At 40.3% G+C, this 27,993-nt stretch overlaps 1 protein-coding gene and 2 long non-coding RNA genes across 5 annotated transcripts in view; 2 read left to right on the plus strand and 1 right to left on the minus strand.

The window, feature by feature from the left end:
- AUH (AU RNA binding methylglutaconyl-CoA hydratase) overlaps positions 1 to 11,403 on the plus strand; it is a 29,551-nt gene extending 18,148 nt beyond the window's left edge. For 2 of the 3 annotated variants that reach the window (XM_080973045.1, XM_080973046.1), the window contains 4 exons: positions 3,130 to 3,317; positions 6,440 to 6,490; positions 9,204 to 9,251; positions 10,678 to 11,403. In XM_080973045.1, the coding sequence (XP_080829171.1) occupies positions 3,130 to 3,317; positions 6,440 to 6,490; positions 9,204 to 9,251; positions 10,678 to 10,755 (365 nt within the window). In that variant the 3' untranslated portion in view covers positions 10,756 to 11,403. Of the gene's footprint in view, positions 1 to 3,129; positions 3,318 to 3,717; positions 3,869 to 6,439; positions 6,491 to 9,203; positions 9,252 to 10,677 lie in introns of those variants that run through there. The other variant, XR_013977199.1, reaches the window with a different exon arrangement.
- On the minus strand, positions 10,834 to 15,961 carry LOC308458500. Its single transcript, XR_013977489.1, has 2 exons — positions 15,698 to 15,961; positions 10,834 to 15,646 (listed from the first exon to the last, which is right to left on the minus strand). It is a non-coding gene; the product is annotated as an uncharacterized lncRNA (long non-coding RNA).
- A 54-nt stretch (positions 15,962 to 16,015) lies between these two features.
- Positions 16,016 to 26,917, plus strand: LOC308458479. The gene is made up of 3 exons (XR_013977461.1): positions 16,016 to 20,021; positions 24,277 to 24,427; positions 25,011 to 26,917. It is a non-coding gene; the product is annotated as an uncharacterized lncRNA (long non-coding RNA).
- Positions 26,918 to 27,993: the final 1,076 nt, after the last annotated feature.

Below are 27,993 nucleotides of genomic sequence, written 5' to 3' on the forward strand. Positions count from 1 at the left end.
GTGGTTGGAAAGCCATAAATTACACAATACTGTACAGTGGTACCTCGCAAGACGAATGCCTCGCAAGACGAAAAACGCGCAAGACGAAAGAGTTTTCCGTTTTTTGAGTCGTTCCGCAAGACGAATTTCCCTATGGGCTTGCTTCGCAAGACGAAACGTCTTGCGAGTTTGTTTCCTTTTTCTTAAAGCCGCTAAGCCGTTAATAGCCGCTAAGCCGCTAATAGCCGTGCTTCGCAAGACGAAAAAACCGCAAGACGAAGAGACTCGCGGAACGGATTAATTTCATCTTGCGAGGCACCACTGTATTGAACAGAATACTGTATTGAACAGAATACTGTATTGAACACAACCTACCTTGTGGAATTGCCTTGAGTTCCTCACCACTCATTGTATTAATTAGCATGGTACATATCAGAGGTGGATTTAGAGCAGCAGTACTGGTTCCGCTGCTTTGGGTGCTGAGGCAAGGGGGCATCGCAACTATGACATACTGGTACTATGAGTAGAAGAAATACAATATGTTGTTTATTCCGTAGCTACGAATTTCATAGTTGTACTCTTTACTTGAATTATAACTTGTACAATGGTACCTCAGGTTAAGTACTTAATTCGTTCCAGAGGTCCGTACTTAACCTGAAACTGTTCTTAACCTGAAGCACCACTTTAGCTAATGGGGTCTCCTGCTGCTGCCGCGCCGCCGGAGCACGATTTCTGTTCTCATCCTGAAGCAAAGTTCTTAACCTGAAGCCCTATTTCTGGGTTGGTGGAGTCTGTAACCTGAAGCGTATGTAACCCGAGGTACCACTGTACTGCTTTAACTTTGCATTTATTTTTGAATAGCTGTCTTTAGTTGTATGCCCTACTGTGCTTTTCTCCTTAATGTGCCTTAACTTCTGGTCAGGGTTAGATTTAGGTTTACTTTCATGGAGAATAATTTGAGGTGCTTAAAAACTGTTCATATACGTATTTGGTGAAAATTAGCATGGTGGAGCCCAGACTTGTGAAAGAGTTGAGTGCCCAGATGTCAGTATCTTCCTACATACACAAAAGCGTAAGGCTTCCCTTAGACCAGAGTGGCTGGGGAGTGGTTAACCAGTGGCTTTCCATTTGTTGCTGAATTACAACGCTTGTCGCCCCAGCCAGCATGGCCAATACTCAGGAGTGATAGGATTGTGGTTCAGCAACAGCTGGAGGGACACAGGTTAGCCACCCTGCCCTAAAAATCTGTCTGCCTACTCTAGGACTTTCCAGTGTCAGTACGAACTCTACAGTGACTGCAAGATTGCAAACCTTACTAAAGGATTTGCCACAATCTGGGCTGGGAGTGCGTCCATCAGAACTCCCACCTGAGAACTGCCATGGAGGTGCTACAGGAACTGGAAGAATGTGGGACTGTCCTAGTCTGCAAAAGTGCTTTCTGCTCTGCAGGAAAAAAAGGAATGAAAAGAAGAGAGGAGTTTGCAGCGTGCTTGGTACCAGTTTCCAAGCCACAAGTGAATATTATGGGGTTTTTGGGTCCTGTTTCCCCAACCTGCGCTGTTCTGGGAGGAAGGAAAGAAGTTTAAAATGGTGAGAATGTTGAGGGATGTTGGAGTAAATATTTGACTAATTGCTGAGTCAGTTACAGTTAAAAGATTATTCTCCACCTCCATTGTTTCTTGAGATGGAACTAAACAGTAATAATCCCCCAACCTCTAAATGGCAATGGTGCAGAGGATTTGAATGTCCACTGCTTCTTTTATTTCCATACTGACTTATCCTAATTGACTATTTAGTGGATTAAGAATTAGTGGAAACGTAATTGTCATGCTGGGGCAATAGAAATGTTTGCCACAATTGGAAACTTGCACTTTTAGGTTTAAAAATAAAGTAGCATTGTTTTAAAGAAATATAGCCTTCCTATTCCATTCAGTAATGTCGCACTATTAAAAAATTAACAGTACTCATCTGCAATATCTTGATGGATTGTCTATTCTAAGTAGTTACTTTATATACTGGGTGTAACTTCCTTTTTCTGATTGCGGTTGGCAGGAAGTACACACTTTTTGTACATTATCACTGCAGATCATGCAGCAGATACACTATCAGATTGTGCTTGATTGAAGCTGATATGACTCTTTAGAAGGCTTACTGGCCTGTTGCTTAATAATAACTAGAATTTGCACCTGTATCTGTTGGGCCAAATACCAGCTTCTGTGTTTCTCTTAATTATTGATGAGAGAGCTGCTTAATGTATTAAAAGTGAATAGGTGAATTAATCCATAGGTATTTATTCTGGTACCACATCAGTTTCTTTGTATTTTGTTTGCTTTCTTTAAAAAAAAATCTGTACTAGGATGTTGGTTGCTGGGTAGTTGTGACCTGATAGAAGAGCTGGGCACTGCCATTCCACACATATAGGGAGATTCAAGAATGAGGCTAGGAGATTTTGTGGCTAAAGATTCCATTGGCTTGAGCTTCTCTTCGAATGCTGATTTGCTTCTGGTTGGTGTCATAGGGGCATCGTGCCCATTTTGTTGGATACTTCTTCGTTTGTTCAGACTGAGAGCGTAGACAGAATCCTTGAAGAGATCAAGCATATGCTGTGTGTACTCAGGCCATGAGGCAGGTCTTCTGAACCTGTGAAGATTGCTTTTGAACCAGGTTCAAATGACCTGCAACATCACCAATGATTTCTGTACTTAAAATTCCTCCCCTTGGAAATTTCAAGAATTATTATGCATACCGTTCTAGGGAGGCCTCCTTCCATTGCAAATATATTTTGTTTCCAGTAATATAAAGGCTCATTTACCATTTTGACAGAACAACATGATTTTCAGCTTCTTGTTCCTGTATAGGTAACAATAGTCTAGACTGCAAGCTGCGCCTGTTTCACAGATTTTTGTATATTTTAAGTATTTTTGGAAATCTGAGAGCAGGTACCTGTTGGCTGGTTTAAGTGGACAGATGAAGTTTGGCCAGTTAAGTGTAATGTGTAGCTGGGTTCCTTTTAATTATTGTACGCCATTCTGATAACCCTTATAGTGGCCGATGTGGGGTATAAATGTTTGTTAGTGGCAATACTTGGTTAAGCTAAATTACTGCAGAATCAACGTTTGCACTTCCTCTCTTGTTTTTCCTAAACCACAGGAGGGACGCAAAGGCTACCACGCACAATTGGAGTATCTTTGGCAAAAGAACTTATCTTTTCTGCACGTGTAGTTGATGGTGAAGAAGCAAAATCAATAGGATTAGTCGGTCACGCTGTGGAACAGAATGACGCAGGAGATGCTGCTTATAGAAAGGCGTTAGCTCTGGCAAAAGAATTTTTACCTCAGGTACAATCCAAATTGAGATAGTTGTTTAAATGAGCAATTACTTTTCATTGAAGTGGAGTGGAGAAAAGAACTGGGGAAAAGCTAAAAACGTGATTGCTACAAACTATAATTAAATACCATAATTATTAAACAAATAGAAGCCCAGATTTATCAGTTCCTCATGGTACTACTTGAGAACTTTCTTAAGCATTTCCTCCTTCTGCCATTATTATACCTGTGTTTTAAATCCATATGTATTTTTGTTTGTTGTAACTTTTACAAAGTTTAAGGCTAAATTTTAAAGATTACTGTTATGTTTAAACCTTCCATGCATGTTATCCATGCCTAGCCGTGTTTGTTTCTATGAGGCTGTCAGTAGAATTCTCACTATGGCAATTTTTTGTTATTTCTTTGTCTCTAGAATTTCCTATTCAGTTTTCCAAACTAAAATCTACAGATTCTCTGCATGAACAAAAAGTATTGAACAGGCACTTTGTAATTGGAGGCTCAAATTCTAAACACAAGCAAATTCCATTAACTGATGGGATTTGCATGCATGTAAATGTGTTTAGGTATGTAGCTTTACATATTCTTTAAAAAATGTATTTTATACATATTTATAATGAATTGTCTATTTCGTTACTTTCTGGTCTTGCTGTACAGAATGGCATTGTGGTTGAAAATTCTACTATAATTCACATGACTCAAGAGAGCACATTTAAGGATTCCTCTGCATTATCAATTTTGCTATATCTACCAGTTGTTTTCCACCAGATACATCCCATTCACAATTCAAATAATGGTAGTTGCTCTTTACGTCACCTTAGTAATGCTTTGCCAATGCTGAAAGCAAAGTAAAGGGTTCATTTGATAGTATTCCGACATTTTCCAGTTTCTTCTGTTTGTCCAATACGGTCGTAACCTGTTTTGATCTATAGCTTGTGGTTATCGAGGAGAGAGCTTAACCACAAGCTGAGGTTAAAAACAGCATGCTAAACCAAACCACTCAGCATGTCATGGAAGTAAAAATTGGACGAGCAAAGTGGCTGCAAGCTTCTTCCTGGGAGCCTGTAAGTTTGTGTGTTGTGATAGACCATAGTTTGGCTTACCATGATGTGCAAACCAAGCCATTGTTTGCTGTATTTGTCCAACTGTATCAATCAACCAGTGTACTCAAAAGCATTTGTAGAATAACCTGGATCTGTAATGAGTACATCTAACAGCTTTTGTCCCACTGAGACAAGCAGTTACACTTGAGTCCAGCTAATGCTGGTTGTAGGAAGTACTTTCCAAATCTGTGGCTTGCTTTATGCTCCTTCCTGTCTGATAGTGTTTAGTGAAACTTTGCTATCGCGGCAAACTTGTGCAATCTAAAAAGGCATGCAGTGCACCATGCTAAGGTACTATGAATGCTGAAAGTAACTGAAAATAGGAGGTTACGGCATGGAACATGCCCACTTGATCAAAGAGTAGCTCAGATCATGTATGGAAAGAACACATTGGGGGAAATTATGTGAGAATGACGTTTGAGATTCATAGAATGTTATGCACTAAATGTAACCAGAATAAGAAAGATAGTTACAAGATAATAGAAATGATTAATACACTTGTAATTTATGAGTGTTTAGTTTTAAAACTAAATAAATTTTCACTTCCTTTTTTTAAATTTCAGGATATTTATGCCACTTTTCAGAGTAAATAGCCTCACAACTCACAAGCTGTATGATAAAAGCAATTCAAATACAAAACAGTATGTGTTTGAGCTTAACTAGCAGCATAAAATACAGACTAGTCCAGTTTAACAATCCAGATTAAACCAATTAAATACTTTAACAGCAGCAACTTACTTTCCTGCCCTATCTAAACACACGTCAAAATTGAAAAGCCGGAGTCCATTTAAATAGGGAAAGAGCCAAACATAAAGCTTCTGGGAGGAATTCCACAGATACTGGGCCACCATACAAAAGGTCCTGTCTCTCGTGCCTGCTGATCTAATTTGCAATGATGACAGGTAGGTTATCAGGTGCCAATCAGGTATTTGACCAACAATTCCAATACATGAAATTGGGCTCCAAAGTGAACAGGTAACCAATGAACCAAACACTTTGCCTTGCAAAGCCTTCAGCTGGCTGCATTCTGTACCAAAGGAAGTGTATTTAAAGGTAGCCCCACATAAAGCACAATACAGTAGTCATGTTTGGAGGTAAGCTGGGCATGAGTATTTGAGGCAAAGTCCTCCTCCTTTTCTAGTTAGAGTCATATCCCAAGCTAGTAAAAGGCATTTGCAGTCACCAGCATCCACCAATGGTGCTGAGTCCAGAAGAACTCTGAAGCTGAGTACAGTGGTACCTTGGTAGTCGAATGGCTTGGCTCTCGAACAAATTGGCTCCTGAACACCACAAATCCAGAAGTGAGTGTTCCGGTTTGCGAACGTTTTTCAGAAGCCGAACATCCGATGCGACTTCTGAAGCTTCCGATTGAGTGCAGGAAGCTCCTGCAGCCAATCAGAAGCCACGCCTTGGTTTTTGAACCGTTTAGGGAGTCGAATGGACTCCCGGAACGGATTAAATTCGAGAACCAAAGTACCACTGAACTTGATTTTTCAAAGAGAATGCAGTCCCATCCCATTGCCAACCTCTAGACAGGTTTTCAAATACTACTGAAGGAGTGTTAAGCTATATATGTTATAATGGTTGTGGAAACACTATTGGAAGAGTTTGTGCAATGTTAAATTGGTATGTTTGATAGCAGTTCTTACAGCTCTTATGTTTTCAAGAGCTTGTATAAACTATCCTTCAGGCAGAAAATCATATTTGGATTTAGTTTCATTTTCCTCATACAGTGCTCTGGCATGAGATATAAAAAAGCACTTCCTTGAACAGCAGACACAACCAGTACGTAGAACTGTTGAGCTCAGGATGCCAAAATTATGAGGTCCCAAACCCTTACCCCAAAATGTGCTTGTGTTCTGTGGGGTTTTCCCAAACGTCTAGCAGAGTAGTGAAAATCTGGCTCTTCTCACAGTAATCAATACTACTATCAGATTCTGAGAATGCTAAAGTGAGCCATTAAGCTATTTTTCTTTTATTACAAATCCTCCTTTGTATGTGGAAAACTTAAATTGAATATATTTTTAATTTTAGGGACCAGTAGCAATGAGAGTTGCAAAACTGGCCATCAATCAAGGAATGGAGGTAAGAGAACATGTTCGTGCCTGCTATCTCAGTTTAGTTATTTAAAACATTTATTTTACCCAGCTCTTCAGCAAAAAAAAGGCTTCCAGAACAGCTTCCAGATAAATAAAAAGCAAGATGATCTCTGATCTCATGCTTGCAATATAGACATGACACAGAATGAAAGAGGAAAAAAGCAAACTCTGGAATCTTATAGTTATATTACTGGGTAAAGTAGATGTGACAGAAGCCCAATCTGATGTTGATTAAAGCAGATGTGGGGAAATTGTTTCAAGTGCATTAGTGGTAGGGAAGTATGCCAAACATTTCCTTTGAAACTTCTTCTCCCATCATTTTTCTTTGGCGGGCGTTGCTTATTGTCTCTGACGTCCATTGGAATGGAAGGTTTTGGCACTTCCTCGCTGCCCACCTTCGCAGCAACTTTAATTCTGACCTGCACACACATACCCTGGGGATTGGCGGCAAATTTTGACATGCAGCTATCTTCAGCCTTCAGTTTTAACCAGACTCCTTTTTGTTGGGGGTAACCCAGACTGAAGTTCCTGGGTGTCAGAAAAGGTTATTTATGTATGCAACAACTGTGGCTCTTGTTTTGTTAGCCCCCAAATGGAAAGTGAGCGAGGTCCCAAATAAGAGGATAGGCAACTTAAGTTGACAGAATATGCACGACTTGCAGACTTAACATATAGAATAAGAGAGCAAGAAGAAGATACATTTCAAGAAGACTGGGAAACATTTATTGAATACATGGAAAATAACTATACAGCTGAAAACGCTGGCAGCACTAAGATAAATTCAACAGAGTAAATAATTTTTGATGGCTGTAAAAGTGGAAAACTGATTTTGAATGGTTATAGTAAAATATGCAGGGATGTATGATATGTAAAACGAACCAAGGAAAGAGAAGAAGGGAAGTCATTGGCTTTTTTAAAGTTTGTAAAATGTTTATTTGGAAATGTAAAATTGGCAATTTAATAAAAACTATTATAAAAAATTAAAAGAATTAACACCAAGTAGCAGCATTATCTTACCTTTCACAGAAAGTAGTTTTTAATAAATCTAAAATAAAGGTACCTATGAAAAGAACTCTATTCCAAAGTCTTTTGGGATATCATGTTGCGGTGCATAAACACACATTTATGTGCTCAGCACAGTTATTTGTAAGATTTTCTTGAAACCAAAACCCACAAATTGATTTCCTAAACTGCTTTTTAAATATCCCTGGGTCTAAATGGAGACTGCTTCTTGCTGCATTACATTTCACTGTCTTTCACTTACCTTTGTGCGGTACCTGTTCATAAACACTGGACTGCTGGGCTCAGGTTTTCATTATATTGTTATAGTAAGGTTACCAGAGGGACGCGGGTGGCACTGTGGGTTAAACCACAGAGCCTAGGACTTGCCAATCAGAAGGTCGGCGGTTCAAATCCCCGCAACAGGGTGAGCTCCCGTTACTCGGTCCCTGCTCCTGCCAGCCTAGCAGTTCGAAAGCACGTCAAAGTGCAAGTAGATAAATAGGTACTGCTCCGGCGGGAAGGTAAACAGCATTTCCGTGTGCTGCTCTGGTTCTCCAGAAGCAGCTTAGTCATGCTAGCCACATGACCCGGAAGTTGTACGCCGGCTCCCTCGGCCAATAAAGCAAGATGAGCACCGCAACCCCAGAGTCGGCCACGACTGGACCTAATGGTCAGGGGTCCCTTTACCTTTAAGGTTACCAGATTTCTTTCAATGAATACGGAGACATTTATTGTTACGTACATGTGAATGCTAAGAAAGCTGTAAATCTGGGGACTGTCCCTGGGAAACGGGGACGCCTGGTAACCTTATTTATAGAAGGGGGGGGGTGTCCCCCTAAACTCTAAAATTAATAAATGCTAGGATTTGGAACTATTTGTAATATGAAGAGAAAATATAAGCTGCAAAGGAATTCCTGGGTAGCCTAGTCAGACTAGGGCTGTTAAGAGAACCATTGTGAGTCATTTACAAGACAAGGTGTGACCAGAGACTGGAGATTTGAAAGGTTATCAGGGTAACTGCTCTGGCAGAGGGCAAGGGGCTATTGGGAAGAAGAAGGGAAGAAGGGGGAGATCCATCTTGGCGAGGGAGAAGGAAGGACTGCCTGCAATGTTTTGGGCCATGTAAGATCTGGACCCCCTCCATGCAGACTGAAGGTGTAAATATGTGGATAAAGCCGTATTTCTTAAAGCGCAACTGTCTCTGTTGTGTCTTCCATTCTCCAAAGGGACACAGACCCTGTGTGGGTGCCTGAGATTCCATGCGCTCTTGCCAGGACTTGGACAGGCACTGGGCTTTTCTAATACAGTTTCTGTTTTTGTAAAATAATACTGAATTTACCAATTTTACCTCCAAATTGGATGTAGTAGACATAATGTAGGATCATAAAAATAACCAGAACACAGGATCAAATGTTTAGCTTCACTCAAATTAGCCAATTTTCCATACCCACTTGTGCAATTTCAACATAGTAAAATGCTGAAGGAAAATATCACCCTGCAATGATGATCAAATATGCCAAAGCCTGGTATGTGCAAACTAGTATGTAAACATGAAATTTGGACCTAAGATACTGTAGAAATGTTTCTCAAGATAGTTACTTTTGTTACTTTTTTCTGAGAATTTGTTTTTTAAATGTCACCAGCAGTGATTATGGTGTAAAAATCTTTTTACTACATTTCATGTATCGGTTTCATAGGTGGACCTGCTAACCGGTTTAGCAATTGAGGAAGCTTGTTATGCTCAGGTATGTACCTCAAATTTGTGCAAAAAAACAAAACCCCAAAATGAAAAAAAAATCCACCTGTGTCAAAGATTGTAAGTATTTCTCCATTTCTAAATGTAAGTAGTCAGTGACTTGCATTTTCATTATCATAGGCCTAATATAAAGTTTACTTTTACCATTGATAGTGCTAATGTTTGTTAATTCAGATCTGGAAATACCTGTCAAGCATTCAATATTTTTGTGAGAATAATAGATACATTGTTTATGCATTATGCTGAATGGATGCATCACACACTTAGTGTCTCCCTGTTAAAACGAATGGTAAATATTCCCATAAGTTACTAAAGCTGGGTTGGGCAACATGGTGCACCTCAAGTGTTGCTGGACACCTTACTTCCCCAGCTAGCATGGTCACCAGGATTTTCTGGGCCTAGAAATTAGATTGGACCTAGAAATTAGATTGGACAGTTTTTATTCTGTCTTGCAGGTGGGGTGGAGGCCAAAAATAAATCAAGAGTCACAGACAAGTAACAAGCTGTCTGACAGGGTGTATGTAGGTGAAACATTCTGTACTAGAATAAGATTAAAATAGTTGAATTTCTTTCTGGTCAAAGGCACAAGAGCCCTACTCTCACACCATGAAATTTGATGCATTTGGCAGGTTAACATCTGTCAGAAGGGGGAAATGTCATAGTTGTTTTTTGCTCTCCATGGTGGGAAACAGAACTTTTATCTCAATGAAGAAGGTGCTTCATATGTAAAATATGACTTGAATCAGACAGAGCACAGAGCGACTGGGAATATAGACTGAGCACAGAGTGACTTAGGCTGCATTCTAAAGTGACAGGTACAGATCTGAATTTTTTGGCCAGAGCGCACCCCTAGAATATACATTCAGGCTTACTTCAGTCACGAGCTGGAGTTTCTTGGCCAGAGTTCTTCTTTCATTCCATAGCAGTCTGGCATTGTCATCTTTACCATGCATGCAGATTTACCCCTAAACTGAGCTCAGTAATGAGGCTAACTTTTGCTTGTACTGGGTTGAGCCAAAATCAGCTTCTTTTAGGTAAACTCATTCTGTGTCAAGTCTGGAAAATTTCACAGTCATGAAAGTTCTTAACTTTGCAGCAGGTACCAGATTTAGGAAGCCATTTCTCGGCCTTCACGCTTATGGCAAAATAAGTGTTTGCATGTTCCTTCATCAAGATAATCTTAGTGTAGAAAAAGCATATTGGGAACTGCTCTCAATGTGCTAGCCCTTCCACTGGTTTAAATCAGCAAAAGAGTGACTACAGAGAATTGTGATTGATTTATAACAGCTGCAGGTTTCCTTAGCTTTCTGAATGCATATTATGAATTGAACTTGACAGCTCTAGAGGGTGAAGGTGCGTGAAAATGAGACTTAACTTTAAATGTGGGCACTGAGAATGATTTTTGTTCATTCTAGACTATTCCAACAAAAGACAGAATTGAAGGTCTTCTTGCTTTTAAAGAAAAAAGACCCCCTCGCTACAAGGGAGAATAGAAAAAACAACAACAACAGCACATACGCCTTTAGAAAAACAAATGAAATACACATACTACAGGAAAGACTTTTCAGCTGTGTTTTTTTTGCCTCAGAACCTGGAATATCGCAACCAGGAAAGTAAATTTAACCACCCATACTTTGATCTATAATGTATTCAGATGCATATTTACCCTTAACAATTTCTCAAAACTTCTGTGTGTATTTTCGAGGTCATTGAGTTATACAGCACTTTATTCCATATATTTGAATTGCATTCCTTATCAGATAAATATATTGAATGCCTAATGCAGACAAAGCTAAAGAGAACATCAGATGTACAAGTCTTCTGCTGTTGAAACAAAAAAATAAAATTCTGCACACCCAAACATGTGAAATGGACTGCATAAAGTTTCTAAATGAAACTTTCTTTAGACTAAAAATACCATGCTTGTTCTCTACTTGAATGTATAAATTAGAGTTAGCTGAATTGATGAGGCAAAGCAACTGGGTGATCAGCTGTTCATATAGTCTGTTGGTATATGAAATCCATTTGGAAACTTTTTTGTGGTGTTGCATAGTTGTAAAAGGGTGATTTGCTATATTAATGCCATTGTGCTAAAGTTCAGCTTTAATCCAATTTTAATAATAAAATAGACTGAACTTAGATTTCCTCTCAGAGCTATTTGAGTGCAACACGACATAGGTCATGAATTGTGGTATTTTCACACCTGATGCCAAATGGACCTTGGAGCTACTTTTTGGCTAGTAGTGCGCATGCATGAGTATTGTCAATGTAGAATAAAGAGCCTCATAGAATAATGTTAAAATATTTGTAAAGACTGTCTTATACAAACACAAAAATCATAACCACCATTATAGCTTGATAGTAAACATGTCTACTCTAAAGTTGTCACCAGAAGGTTTGCTTAAGGCCATAGCTAAGTGTCATGTGGAAGCACATTTCAATTGATGTTCTACATGAAATAAGCTAAGGGGGAAATGAAAATTGTGAAAAGCAGTTCTTTTGCAGCATTGTAGAAATCATTTCTACATTTGGGCTTCTGTTTAACTAAGTCCTACTCAGAATAGACCCATTGCAAATCATTAATCTTTAAACTTATTCATGTCCGATAACTGGTGGGAAGGTTGGCCCATTTCCTGAGATAATCAGGACCCGCACTATTTGGTAAATATGAGAATTGGACAGTAATGGCGTATTCATTAGAAACACTTCCTTTAAAAATGTATATCATTAAACCCTATTTAATGTTTACAAATGTATTCCTTGTCATCAAAACCCACAGAAACATCGCTGTGTGCATTCTCACATATGACACGGAAAAGTTCAAATACAAAAGGGCTGCCATATTTGATCTCTGCTATTTCCAAAGTGGCTCCGCATCTGAAAGTAACTGGTGGTGAAACATATATCTACAAATATATATTAGAAACCTGCTAAAGACCGTCTTATAATAATGTAACACTTAGCACCCTAAATAGGAAGGTGCCTAAGTTAAAATATATTTAGAACTTAAGGTTCAACGTGGACTGTTTGTATCTCACTTTGTAAACAATGCTGCTAATGCTAATAAAAAGTCTCAGCTAATGACATCCTTTTTAAAAGTTACTCAATAGCAGCAGGCACAGAACTAGAAATGCCTGCTCAACATCTCTTTGGAGCAGGTCAATTTTGTGTCCTCTCTGAAAAGCTGTAAGAACTATATCACTTCAGATGAGTTGTTCCCTAATCTTGGGAGCATGGGGGGGGGTGCGTATTTAGAGCAGGGTCTGACTTAGAGACCGTATATAGGAACTGGGTTAACATGGGGAGAATTTGTTTTCAAAGAATATGTGTCCCAGGGCATTGAAGATTTCAAGGGGAATAACTCGCTGCTTGAATTGAGCCAGGAAGCTAACAGCCAGTGCAGTTGCTGTAGAATAGGATGAATTGTGTTCCTGCTGCCCTGTATCCAACAGGAGCCGTTAGTGGCGTTTTGTGCTAGATGGACGTACAAGACAATCCGAGTCACGCATAAAGTGCATTACAGTAGATTGCTCTAAAGGGTATGAAAGCACAGATGGGTGCATCAAAATCCCTCTCTACAGGAAGGGGTGTAGCCTTCGTAGACACATAATGGCGATAAAAGCTGCTCCTGAGTAACACCTGCTTCCCAAGGTGGGAAATACAACCCATGGGCACTTTATGCTGCTAATCTTATTCAGAACAGTTAAAGAGAACTTGCTCTGGATTCAGTTTTATCCTTTTTAACCAGATCAGTTAAACCACTGCCTCCGAGCATTGGTTTAAAACTGTTTGGCCGATACCCAAAGTTGAATGCTAAGCCTTTGGAGTGAGACTACTACTGCCCCCGTTGTGTAATTCTTACATTCTAGAATAAGAATTAATTTATTAATATGACTTATTTCAAGTATTTCAAAGAAACTCATCATGTGGCATTGTCTGCTGTTAGAGTAGCATGGCATGCATGTGGTTACATTTTAGCTGTATGGTGGTAAAAGCTGATCAATATGAAATGCAAGAGCTCATTAAAATTAACCTTCAACTATATAGCTATATGAACATTGATTATATATGGTACAGTGGGTTTATCATTTTGCTGGCTGATGAATCTGCTAGGAAGATCATTTCATGCGTTATAGTTTTTAAAGTAAAAACTGGAGCAGTTCCTGACAGTTAAACAAAGCTCCTTATTTTGTTTTGTCTCTAAAATTTTTGAAATGCTATTCTTAATGTGCAAGTTGTAATTTAATATGATCCTGCACTCAGTTATGCACACTTAAGTACATTCACTTAAGTGGGACTGAGCCTGTCTAATTGATGCAGAAATAATATAAATTCTGTGTGGAATGTCTCTACTTATTTCATCAAGATTACTGGTAGGATGTTAAAATATTGACTAGATAAAGTGAAACTTTTGGGCATTGTCAGAACACTTGTGTTTTTAATTATTACTGATTTTAATATAAGGAAATTATTTGTCCATTACATTTATTTTTCTCAGGGGAAATTGCCTTTTTCCGGTACTTAACTACCTCCTGTCCATTTCTTTGTATTTACTTGTTGCCTTTGTTAATTCTGATTGTTGCTGAGCATAAAAAGATTGTAGTACTTACTGAAACTAGTTTCAGAGGAAAAACCACATAGAAAATTCGTATTATATTAAAGGGGATAAAATTATATCAAATCACATTCATATTGATTTATTAGTAGTATTGCTAGCAACCTTTTTCATAAAACTATGATTGGAGGAGGTGCTTCTCATCATAAGAACACGTTGCCTGCTTTCTTATTCAGCTACTGGATTTCAATGTTTCCAGGTCATTGTATTTATTAAATTTTATTTCTGTCTTCTCATCTTTTGCCTGTGCACATCAGACAGTAGTAATTTGTGTATATCTCCCTTTATTTTGGTATCTCATTCACCGTGAGTAATAGGTGTGATTAGCCTATTGGCATGAAAATCATGTTTGTAAATAGTACTTCAGATCCAGTGATCCTGTTCTATGAATAGAATGCGCTTGGTACTGATTCTCTTCTCGCACATTTGCAGACACTGATCTTGAGACAATTTCAGAGGTGGAGGTTAAATGGGATGGGGGAGAGTGGCAATTCCTTTGCAGAAACAGAAGTTACTTGTGCTCCTATAGCTGAATCTTTGAGTTGAAGCTATCTCCTTAAAGCAGGCATGTTTCAACCCTAAAAAAAGCTCAACAACTTCAATCTTAGAAAAAGTTGAACAACTATGGGGGGGGAAAAAGCTGAACAATTTCAATCCTAAAAAAGGTCAACAACTTTGGTCGGCCCTCATGGCCCTTCACTTCATCAAATCTGGCCCTCTTTGAAAATGTTTGGACACCACTGCCTTAAAGTGAATATTCCCGTAATACATAATTTTATAGTGCATTCTAAAATCCCCCATTGAAATAAATAGTCTCAAGTAGAATCTGCACATGGGTTGTTAACCACTAACTCTTCTTTTTTGCTGTTTATAAGTTTCATCAAGTTACAACGTGAAGTCACAGTCCTGTAACCGTTCCCCTTAATGCAGATATTCACATGTTCTCAGATCATTACAGTCAAACTTTGGGTCCCAAACACCTCTGTTATCGTACGTTTCTGCTCCCGAACGCTGAAAATCCAGAAGTAAGTGTTCCAGTTTTCTAATGTTTTTTGGAACCCAAACGTCCGATACGGTTTCCACTTGAGTGCAAGAAGTTCTTGCAACCAGTCGGAAGCTGCCCCTCGCTTGCCAGACGTTTCGGAAGCCAAACAGTCTTCCGGAACGGATTATGTTCGACGACCGAGGTTTGACTGTATATAATACTTCACCCCACTCACACTTGATAACAGACACACAAACACACCAGACAGGACAAAAAGAAGATGTGGGGGGCTGCACTTTTTTTTTCCAAATTCCGACCGTGAAAAGTTAAAGTGTGGCTTAAATCCGTGACCTTACAAAAAGTGGCTTTTACGATATCCCTGCTGAAACAGGCATACGGTAAAACGGAACAAAAAATGTTTTCTTGCTGATTTGCGAGCTGGAGACTGTTCATTTGCCATTTATGGGTGAGAGTGCCTGTGGAATTGTAGCAATTAAATAGCGATTTGCAATTTTAGCGATTGTACAGTAACTTTTGTGGGCTTAGAGATCAAAGGCTTAAATTGGCTTGGAGTTATAATTCTACCAACCGCAGCCTGTAACCCAATTATAAGGGAGTGGCTTATATTCAGGTATTGTCCTTTTTTCTGTTCCCTCCTTGACTTTTGAAGGTGCAGCTTATTTGTGGGTGTGGCTTATATTCGGGCCTATACTGTACCTGGTATATATTTTGCAGAATTGCTGTGAGATGCTGCAATTTAATTGATTCCTCATTCCAAGATCACCTTGAGCCTTTTGGTCAAGGAGACCATAGTAGTTCCTCCGTACTAAATTACTCATGCCCAATATCACCTCCTCAGTTAAATATTCTCTTTGATGTACAGAGTAACACCACCTCTTAATATGCCCTTCCCTATTCCCCCCTTTATAGTTTGTGTCCAGAGAGAACAATGTCCCACTGGTTGTCTCCATTCCACCAAGTTTCCATTATGCCCAGTATATCTGTGCTCTTTTCTGTGACCAGACACTTTAACTTACCAATATTGGATGGATGGCGGCTAACAGATTGGGGTTGAATCCTGACAAGACAGAAGTACTGTTTTTGGGAGACAGGGGGCGGGTGGGTGTGGCGGATTCCCTGGTCCTGAATGGGGTAACTTTGCCCCTGAAGGACCAGGTGTGCAGCCTGGGAGTCATTTTGGACTCACAGCTGTCCATGGAGGCACAGGTTAATTCTGTGTCCAGGGCAGCTGTCTACCAGCTCCACCTGGTACGCAGGCTAAGACCCTACCTGCCCGCGGACTGTCTCACCAGAGTGGTGCATGCTCTAGTTATCTCCCACTTGGACTACTGCAATGTGCCCTACGTGGGGCTACCTTTGAAGGTGACCCGGAAACTGCAGTTAATCCAGAATGCAGCAGCTAGACTGGTGACTGGGAGTGGCCGCCGGGACCACATAACACCGGTTCTGAGAGATCTGCATTGGCTCCCAGTACGTTTCCGAGCACAATTCAAAGTGTTGGTGCTGACCTTTAAAGCCCTAAACGGCCTCAGTCCTGTATACCTGAAGGAGCGTCTCCACCCCCATCGTTCAGCCCGGACACGGAGATCCAGCGCCGAGGGCCTTCTGGCGGTTCCCTCATTGCGAGAAGTAAGGTTACAGGGAACCAGACAGAGGGCCTTCTTGGTAGTGGCGCCCACCCTGTGGCACACCCTCCCTTCAGATGTGAAGGAAATAAGTAGCTATCCTATCTTTAAAAGACATCTGAAGGCAGCCCTGTTCAAGGAGGTTTTTAATATTTAACGCTGTATTGTTTTTAATACTTGATTGGGAGCCGCCCAGAGTGGCTGGGGAAACTCAGCCAGATGGGTGGGGTATAATTAATAAATTATTATTAGTATTATTATTTATTATTGGCTTGGAGGCTCAGTGTATTCAGTTTGCAATCTAATCATAAGTGTGTGTGTCTATCCATTCCAATGGGACGGGTTTAGGTAACCGTGCCCCTGATTTCAACTCTTCATAAAAACAAACTAGTACAGTCTTGTGGCAATAGTCACAGGCTGTAAAGGTATATCAACCAATGATTCAGATTTCTGCATATTTCTTAGCTTTGTGCAGGTAGCCCACGGCGTGTCTGTGAATTTGTAGTTAAAGAGTATTCACATTGATTTAAAATTGCATTTTTTTATTCCTTTTGTTCTTTTGTGTTTTGCTGTATTACAACTCGAATTCTATGGAATTCAAACTATGACACAATCAGATACAATGTATAAGACATAAAATAACCAATTAAAATACAATTAAAATCTTACGACATCTAGCCCAGTGCATTCCAGTTGTTAAAACAGGCAGAAAAATCATTAAGTGGTCTGCGAAGACCCTTAGCAATTTTCAAGTGGTCTGTGTTGGTGGGGAGGAGAAGGGGGGAGTTTGAGAACTGCCGAACTACTGCTGTGTTGGTTTTGAGATTGTTCACTGACGTTTTGGAAAAAAACCATGCTTTCTTTGCTTTCTAATTGGGCCATGTCTCCTCAGGTGTTTGTGCAGAATTGTCTTCTGCAGGGGGAAAAAAGGCTTTATATTTCTTATAATTATAGCATGCTTGTCTGAAAGGTTTCGCAAATGTTCTTTTCGGTAATACTGGTAGGAGATTAAGTAAGAGCTTCTCGCTCATGTTATTGCTGAAGACCTTCAGATGCCATTGTTATGTGCTGAGATTTGATGTCCCATGCATTCCTTTGGCGGCATTTGTTCCTCTGACCTTTATACTCGTTTGGCTCATCGAGCGCTCTTGTAAAAATGCATGTGTTTTCTCACACACAAATGCCAGGAACCACTTGAACTGCATATTTGATTCCAGCTTTAATGGGAGACATTCCTAATGGACAACAGTAATACAGCCAAGCCAAATTGGCCACGGTTTTATGTTTACTATGGCAGAAAGTAAGAACTTCAAAGCTCCTTTGTAAGACTTGAAAAGAAGACAAGTTTCTCCTTCATATCATCAAGCTTAATTACTGTCAATAAGCAACAGTTGGCAAGAACAGTGCATCACATGTTTCCAGTTCTGTCTTGGGAAAGGTCAACACAATTTTTTATATATATTATGCAGCCATGTACTCTGATCACATAACACGTTTTAGAAAGCATTATGCAATATTATGCTCCTGATTAACAACTGCACAAGAAGTTTTTCATTAGCTTGAATGTTTGTATCCTGGGAATGATTAACTTTGTGACATAACTCACATAAATATGGAAGGCTCAGACAACTTCAGACTCATGTTTCAGGAATAGCCAAACACTTTTCACTTGGTAGTGTACGTGATTAAAAACTGTTTTCAGCTTCAGAGGTGAAAATAGGTTAACCCATTTCAGGAAAGAGCAGAGATGATTTATTTTTAGGGGTCAAAGTGACACACGTGCTTTAAAAAAAAAAAAAAATGTTGAAAACAGCATTTCCTTGGTTCTGCTAATGTTATCAATTTTCTCCAACAACTCAGATTTTTATTGTTCTACTGCCAAACTTAGAAGTAAAAGTGGCTCATACATATTCAGTGTCAATAATCACTTTTTATATTGGGACAAGTACGTACAAGCATTGGTCAAAACTGGTCAAAGGCTGTGTGTTTGTTACTAGATCTGGCCCTTGATAATGTGAAAGAAAAGCAAAAACTTTTGAATACACTGAAGAACAGACCCTGCATGCTCAAAAGTATCTGATTTTTAAAAAGAGCAATTTGGTTGTTCTCAATCATAAGCTGAGCAAGATTAATTCATTAAATAAATTACTCCTGATTGGAAATGGTAAGTTTGCTGAACTTTTGCCAGAAACCAGCTGACATTTGCTAAAGTATTGTGTTGGAATGAACAATACTCCTCCCCCTTTACATGCCATAGTGTAAAATCAGATTTCGGAAAAGTGTCAACACTGTCAGAAAAGTTTCTATACTATCAACAGGTTCTGATATGAGTACAGTTCCTGAATGGTGCAGCAATAAAATTTCTAGCACATTTGCAAAGCTAATCAGGTTCTGGTATGGTTTCAACTTGAATGGGGGACTGTCGATTGGGGAGTCGATTGGACTAAATGAGCCTTGGGGTCCCTTCCAACTCTTTGATTCTGTGAAGTAGAAATACTTCTGGCACCACTACTAAAGTCTCATGTAAAATATTTTTATACTGCAGAGCAAGTAGCTTCAAATTTCATATAATAGCAACATGGAAATAGAAGATAACAGTGTTTGAATCTTGGGAAAATACTGTATCTAGATTGTGCTGGTTAGCACAATCTATTAGCAGAGGAGGAAGCTACATGCTTCTTAGCTGATCACCCAATTCGATGGGCATCCTTCACATCTCTTCAGAATACAGTACTGCTTTTAACCTAAAAGAGGTTGTTCTATACACTTTCCAGCCCTGTGTTTGTCTGGTCTGGAAAATGGTCTGCTGCAGCAACTCTCACTAGAATGAGTAATACATAGTCATGTGGGTTGTCCATCGGAATTAGTGCAGCCGTTTGTGAAAAGGTAAACGACTTGAGTAAGAGCTGCAGGATCTGACCTCCATATTCTGCTGGGAGAGGCGGTTTAGGAATGTTACCATATTACCTCATGTGTTCCATTCCGCAGGATCAGCTCAGCCAAAAGCAAATAAAAAGCTAAACATTGACTTGGAGTGTGTTCTCGGGAACTTGAGCAATGTCTTTTCCTCCATTCCAGTGTAGTAACGGCAGCGAGTGGAAAGGAAGGAGATTCTGTTACCGCAATCGTATCAGTGCTCCTTATTTGCCTTGAATCTACGTGCGGAGCCAGCTAGGCTTTCAGCTGCGATGACGAAATGTCATGCCTTTCTTCCTGGAATAGTATGCAGATAAGAGGCCACTGGCTATGTTGAGGTTTCAGATGAACTCCTCTCAGGGTTTCAAAACAGCGTGTCACAATTTGATCAGGTTTCTTTAGCAACCGGTTCATTACATTTTGTCTTCAGGACAAAAGGAGAGGAGAGAAGGAGCAGTTTGTGTGCTCATTCCTTTGTGGTTTTGCGGTTGTCGGCTCGCAGGATGTGACTGTGGAGACTTTAAACTTTTACATAATCTCAACACTGAATTACCGGCTCTTGGGAATCACAAGTGAAGAGAGTGCTGTTGTGTTCAGGTACCGCTTATGGGCTTCTGTTGTTGTTGTTTAGTCGTTGAGTCGTGTCCGACTCTTCGTGACCCCATGGACCAGAGCACACCAGGCACTCCTGTCTTCCACTGCCTCCCGCAGTTTAGTCAAACTCATGCTGGTAGCTTCGAGAACACTATCCAACCATCTCGTCCTCTGTCGTTCCCTTCTCCTTGTGCCCTCCATCTTTCCCAACATCAGGGTCTTTTGCAGGGAGTCTTCTCTTCTCATGAGGTGGCCAAAGTATTGGAGCCTCAGCTTCACGATCTGTCCTTCCAGTGAGCACTCAGGGCTGATTTCCTTAAGAATGGATAGGTTTGATCTTCTTGCAGTCCCTGGGACTCTCAAGAGTCTCCTCCAGCACCATAATTCAAAAGCATCAATTCTTCGGCGATCAGCCTTCTTGATGGTCCAGCTCTCACTTCCATACATCACTACTGGGAAAATACATCTCTACTGGGCTTCTGGCTGGCCGTTATTAGAAGAGGGCGCTTCTAATATAATGGATATTTGGCCCGATGCAACAGGTCTCTTACGTTCACAGTGTTGTTGCAATAATCCAACAATTCTGTTTCTGTCCATTGAATCCATATTGAAATAACACCCCTATTGTATGATAATTGTTAAAAAGAAGTGGATTTTGCATTTGAGCTCTCCATGGTCTGTTCTCCAAGGTCCTTTCAGTGTTCTTTCACACATCTTATAGGCTCTCCCACTTCATTCTCTCAAGTCAAGTGCAATGTGTTTCTTCGGAGATTATTCCATTTGCAGTTGAGAGTCATCAAGAGATAAATGTACTACTGATGGTTTAGTTGCATCCCACCTTTCATCTGAGGAGCTCAAGGCGGTGAACACTGTTCCCCGCCCCCTCCTCATTTTACCCTCAAAACAACTCTGTGATGTAGGTTGGGCTGAGAGACAGTGGCTGACAAAAGGTCACTGCCCAGAACTTCATGGTTGAGTTGGTATTCAAATCTGGGTCTTCCTTGCTCAGCACACTAACCAGTGCAACACGCTGGCTCCCCACTTGTGTTTGTGCAGCGAGCATCAGAATCGCTGCCTCCTCAAAGGGGCTTTGAGATGTTTTGGAGTTTGCTGTATAGCACAAACGCAAATCTGAATTATGTGGACAGTTGATTGGAAATATTTACAAAGAGAGCATAAATCAAGAAGCAAAAGAAAGCCAAGTATTAGTTTTCCAGTTATCCCATGAAATAGGTACAGTTGGTGGATGCTGTCTTCTACAAGTTTGTGTGTAAACGCCCATCCATTTCTGTAGCGATCAAACAAGAAACATTTCCAGTAGATTTGACCCAAAGGCTTTTTTGCCTGTATGCCGCTTTCGTTAGTAAATTTTGGTAGTAAAGAGTGTTATTGGCTGCGACGGTAGGAGCTCCCTTTTGGATTCCCGAAGAAATGTGGGTATAGGAATTAGTATGTGGATGCAGACTCAGTCCTTAAAGATAGTAAGTTCCTAACCTGTCGGGAAGCAACACCATTTAGGGCTTCTAAAGCATGCATAAGATAAGAGATGGAGGAAAATGTAGACCTGAATGATATTAAGGACCTCTCCTTGTAGGCAGCAATCCCATTGTCATTAAACGTCGGTCCTCTCAGTCTTTACTCCAAAACTCAACAGGATTTCAGATCTTTTTTTTAATTTAATGATATTTATTAAAAGTTTAAGAATTACAGAAAAAAGGGGGGGGGGAAAACAGCAAAAAATTTGACAAAACATACATTACAATACATAAAAAGAAAAGCATAAAAAACAATACAACAATACAGCAAAAAAAAACCAATAACATTAACAATAACATTAAAACACACATCCAATGTTCCATATCTTTATCTTTCATTTACTTGTTTCATCGACCTCCTCACACCTCCCTTTTTGTATTCTAATTTAATTAATTGTTTCAGCAAATTCTTTCCATCTTTCTCAATTTTTTATATAATTTATCTTAACGATCTAACCTTTTAATTAACTCAACAAATCCTTTCCATCTTTCACTATATTCTGTCATTCAATTTACCTTAATTTATTTAACCTTATCTTACCATAAAAAAACCCTTAAACCTTAAAACTTAATACTTATTTGTACATAACTCCTTATATCATTTCTACTAAAGCCAAATAGTTTCATTCCAACAATTTTCCTAATACTCGTTAATTTTACACTAATTCTCAAAATAAATTTTTTAAAAACTTTCTTCCAATCTTCATCCAACGTCTCTTCTTCCTGGTCTCGGGTTTTGTCAGTCCTTCTTGTCCATTCCATCTAGTCCATCAACCTGGTGATCTTATGTCCGAGGCTCTTAAGTCTTTTCCATGTCCCTTCTGCAGATCTTCTTGTTGTTTATACCTGCACTTTAGTTTGTCTTTTGTTGATCTTTTTCTTAATTTCTTTCCTTTCTCATTGGGGGGTAGGTCTCGGGAGGACTCCAATCCAAAAATATCTCCATCTCCATCTCCCCTCAGCAGATCAGCCCATTCCCCACAGTCCCATTCCCCACAGTCAACACTGTAATCCAGGAAGTATTTAAAAACATGTTTCAAAGTCCTTCCAAAATTAAGAGCCCTCACAACTCCAGACCCCCCCTGGTCCACTCCAGATTCAAACTTCAAGAACAGCGGCTTATGCTCCTGCAAGGCCTCAGATCTCTCCATTTGTGTTACTTGAGGTTCAACAGCAACCTCCTCCATTATCTTCTGCACTTGCGCTTGCCCTGTCAAAACAAATTCCTGGGCTGGTTCCTGAATGGTTTCTATATGGGTATTCGCCGTTTGTCCAAAGTTTTTAACTGCAACAGTCATCAAATCCATCGTCTCATGCATCTGCTCCAGCAAAGCGCTTGTCTTGCAAAAAGCAAGGACCAAAACTTCTTCTAAACACATTTTTATTCAAGGTCAGAGTCTGGTCTCACGATCCTAATCTTACAGCTGTGAAATCCCCAGATCGACTCCGGCAACAAATTAACAAGCTCCCTCTAGAGGAGACAATTTCTATTTGTATCCATCTTTTGAAAGCAGGACCAACAAAAGAAAATTACTTTCATTTTTCAAATATTTTGTTTCTTTTAAATGCAAGAAGCAACATTGGAGTCAATTTGTTTCTCTTTTTTTTACTATCTGTCAAAAGACGTTCTATTCACAGTCGATGAACTTCCCCATAAATTTCTGTCTCTGACACCCCGATCCCAGGTTTGAGACGGTGGAAATTTATCTTTCTTTACTCTCTCTCCTGCAGGCTTAAACAGTCAAAAATTCTCCCCCTTTTCTCCTGCTTCCAAGAGGGGTTTTGGTGGTAATAACTGAAGGAAATTTAGACCTTTATATACGACTTTCCAGACTTTAGCTTACAAAGTTTTTGCTTCAATTTATTTACAAAAATGGGAGGCGGACTTCCTGTTTAGAGCCTTCCCGCTTCAGTGCCAAATTAAAATGTTTCTTAATCCAATTTTCCGTTCTACTCACGGGTACTTGTTTAGAGTCCAATGTCCACAGGAAAAAGTCAGCGCTCTCCGGCAACGGCTGTGCGGCTTCACTCCGTAAAAGTAGCAGTTGATTCAAAACACTGTGCCACTCACCCCACGTCGCTTCGGATCCCCGAAAAAGGGTTTCCCTGCGAGTAGGGGAGGCGCTCCTGGTGTCAGCCGAATCCCACGTTCCCAGGCTTCCTCCGCCTGGGATTTTTAGAGGGTCTCCGCCTTCGCCGTGGCAGCAAGACCCAATTTTCACGGAGCGGGTTCCTCTCGGTCAGAGGAACTCCGCCATTGCCGATGGCGCTAACCCGGAAGTCCTAGGATTTCAGATCTTAATGACCTTGCAGTTGATATTTTCGGATGACCTATAGAAGTTGAGTACGTTGCGACTTACTGGTGAGGAAAGATACTTATCAGTCTTTTATTGCTCTTCAATGTATGGAGTCCATTCTTCTGAGCATGATTTTATGAGTAGAAGCAGATGGTAATTAGAAAACAAAACCCGAAACACCCCCTCGTTACTATTTTTGTCTCATTATTTAAAAGAATAAAAAAAAGTTGGAAGTTACTGTACTCTGCAAAACCCCACTGTCAGCACATTTCTTTCTTGAGTTGAAAACAAATCTGTCAGCAATTTACGTTTTCTATGAGTACTTGTGTTTTCTTTCTTTAGATAGTTTCTTTAAATAAAGTGCCTTTGTAATGGAGTCCATTTTTAAGCGTTAAGCGTCAACAAATTGCCATCTGTCTTGTAAAGGCTCTCTGTCATCTTGATGAGGTCAGCACTCTGGTTAATGTCGAGGAGCAGCGACGTGAATTAGACTTCAAAGTCTGAATGGCCTGAAACCGACATCTTGAAGATGGATGCAACAGATTTTCAGGCATGCAGCTATGAAAGCCGAAGCAAAGTAAATTGTAGACCTTTGAAAATCCTTTACACCCTCTTTTGGTAAAAGTGTTGAGCAGTTCTCAGAGTGTTTGATGACAAATTCAGCGGATTATCTATTAGGTACCTAAATGGACGTGTTATATTAAGGCAGGGGTCAGCATGGCCCGGATCACTCCCGTGGAGATCCTCCGTGGGCCAGACTGACGCAGCACGACGCTGAAAAGTGTGTCTGCGCGTGCCCAGACACCAAAAATTGTGCCTGCACAGAAGCAATTTTCGGTGCCACGGACATGCTCAGATGCGATTTCCGGCATCTGGGCATGTGCAGAAGCGATTTCCGGAGCTGCAGAAGAGAGTTGCTGCGCTGCACCGGTTTAGCACAGCGCGTGGGGTGACTCAGTTTGGGGGCAGCTCATGGGCCGGTTAAGCAGCCCTCATGGGCTGCTTCTGGCCCATGGGCCTTAGGTTGCCGACCTCTCTCTTAAAGGGTGTGTCCCCTTTGCCATCTTATGTGGGCTGACTTGCCTTCTTAAGTGGTAGTGGTGGCAGATTATCAGGTCAGCTGGTTGGCCATCAATTCTTCCTGTGCTGATTTCTTCCAGGTCAATGCTTCATCATAACTGGTGACAAAGAAAGCTGACCAACGAGGAGAAAGTTGGCTAGTATTTCCATCTGACCTAATTATCTGGATCCCAGGCAAATGGAGGAACCAACAAAGCCTGAGCTACCCTTCCACCACATATCATCATGCTGTATCTCACAGTGCCACCTGTCTATGGTCAAACTAACTGCAGCGTGACGACATTCTTATGTTTTTATTACATGTAAAGATAAGAATACCATTTAATACTTAACTGCCATTGGGTGAAGCAGTAGCTGAGTGGCAGAGCATCTGTTTCACATGCAGAAAGTCCGAACTTCAATTCTTGGTATTTCTGGGTAATGCTGGGAGAGACTCCTGCCAGAAAAACTAGACAGCTGCTGCCAGTCAGTGTACAGAATATTGGGTTACATGGGCCAAAGGTGGGGCAAATTCCAGCTAGACCTAGGCTAGGAATGGTGCAGAGGGGCTGCAATATAAACACGAGGGTGGATTTAATTCATGCTGCTCTCTACTGCATGTCTGATTGTACTAACTCCTCAAAGTCTCCCATCAAAATAGGGGATCATCCATTCCTGCAGTCAGTGAGCCCCCCCCCCCACCCTGGTTCTAAACATCCTTCCACAGCTATTCAGCCAGTAGTTAGGGGAGATTAGTGAAGAAAATTGCACATCAAGTGTTTTAAATGTCTGCCCTTCATGTCCTAGGGCATCTGCACTGGTGCCTTACAGTCATTAGTAATATCTGTTTAATGAGAATTTCATCCATTGCATCTGCACAATACTTAGCCTGGAATTGATGTGCCACTAATTTATCATGCAGAAAATTAGAAAGGTTAATTTTCATCACTGCAAGTTCAAATGCTAGAAGACACACACACACACACAGGAGAGAGAGAGAGAGAGAGAGAGATTGATTTGCTGTAATCCCAGGAACCAGCAATCTTTGCTCTCACACTGAGCAGGTTGTCTCCTCGTGCTCCCCCTTCGCTGTCAGAGAAAAGAGCCCTTATTTGGTTCACAGCTTATAATGAAAACATAGAGATGTGTTATAGTTGGACCTTAACCCAAAGTGTCTAGTCTTGCTCGCCGTTTGGAATTTTTGCCTTCTAAAGCAGCAAATAAATATTGGGATATTCAAGATCTCTCGGAGTATTAAAGGCCTTTGCAGTCGGCAGCCTGGCTTATGGCTTGTTTATACTGATGCCTTACCGAAATCCAAACAGGTCATGTACGGATTGCAGAACTGCTGTCTTTGTAATGGCACTTCATTGCTCCTAATAACTATGGGGACAATAGTATGACAGAAAGTACTTCACAGTGCTAGAGTCCTGCTGCTTTGCAGATTTATTCCACTCGTTATTTGTGCCTGTAGCGAGGAAAGGAGAAAGGGAACTGAGCCGTATACATGATTTGGTTGGGAACGGTGGCATCTTTCTTAAGCACACAGTTTCCAAAGTTGACAGCAAAAAAGACAAGGACCCAAGCATTTTTCTGCCTCCCCCTTCTGTTCTATATAATATGGAAGAAAGACAGGCACATAGTGGACAATGCAACATGTGCTGCCCTTTGCCATTGGGTCCCAGCAACCAGTCTTGGTCTACTGGAAATCTTAATGGCAGAACTAGCCACATGATCCTGAGTGAGAAGCCAAACTGACAGACAAAGCTCTAGATCAGCCTTTCTCAACCTGCGGGTCCCCAGATGTTGTTGAACTACAACTCCCATCACCCCTAGCTAGCAAGGCCAGAGCTCAGGGATGATGGGAGTTGTAGTCCAACAACATCTGGGGACCCACAGGTTGAGAACCGCTGCTCTAGATGAACAGATCAAGTCAGTAATGATACACTGGGCAGAGGATTTGGGATATAATATCCAGATGGTAGATTGGGAAAGGCTATGGAAAACAGATTTGTTTTTGTTTTTTAAATAATATTTATTACTTTTCCAACAATTGAAACACTACAAAAAAACAATACAATACAATACAAAAACAGTACATAACACTAACACATTAAACCAACAAAACAAAACAAAAACAGTTTAAAACACATCAAACAGTTTAAATTTCTTATCTTTCATTCACTTATTTCAACGACCTCCTCACACCTCCCTTTTTGTATTCCACTTCTGTTAATTGTTTCAGCAATTCCTTTCCATCTTCCTCTGCTTTCTATACTTTAATTATCTTAACACATTCTAACCATATTTTTCCCTTTAATACTCTATTAATCTATTTATACTTAATTCCTTATAACATTTCTACTAAAGCCATATAACTTCATTCCAACATTTTTCTAACATTCATTAATTTTACAGTATTTCTGTAAATAGTCTTTAAATTTTTTCCAGTCTTCTTCCACCGATATGGAAAACAGATTTGGAATTTACGGCATATTGTGCATTGGGGGGGAAACTATGAAAATGATGTACCGGTGGTATTTGACCCCTACTAAATTGGCAAAAATGCATAGGACAAGTACAAATATTTGCTGGAAATGTAAAGAAAAAGAAGGTACCTTTTATCATATGTGGTGGACTTGTAAGGTAACAAAAGCTTTCTGGGAGATGATATGTAATGAAATGGAAAAAAATGCTTAAAATAACCTTTTGTAAAAAAAAAAAAAAAAGCAGAAGCTTTTCTATTAGGAATCATAGGTTCCAAAGGAGCAGAAGAGACTTTTTACGTATGTGAAGAAGAAGAAGAAGGAGAAGAAGAAGAAGAAGAAGAAGAAGAAGAAGAAGAGGAGGAGGAGGAGGAGGAGGAGGAGGAGGAGTTCACCCTCCTTTCCTTTCCTCCCCCACAACAAACACTCTGTGAGGTGAGTGAGGCTGAGAGACTTCAAAGAAGTGTGACTGGCCCAAGGTCACCCAGCAGCTGCATGTGGAGGAGCAGAGACGCGAACCCGGTTCCCCAGATTAGGAGTCTACCGCTCTTAACCACTACACCACACTGGCTCTCTGTGACAACAGCTACTCAGATGC

Source organism: Podarcis pityusensis (assembly GCF_964106645.2).
Source record: "Podarcis pityusensis genome assembly, chromosome: 11".
Classification (NCBI taxonomy): domain Eukaryota; kingdom Metazoa; phylum Chordata; class Lepidosauria; order Squamata; family Lacertidae; genus Podarcis; species Podarcis pityusensis.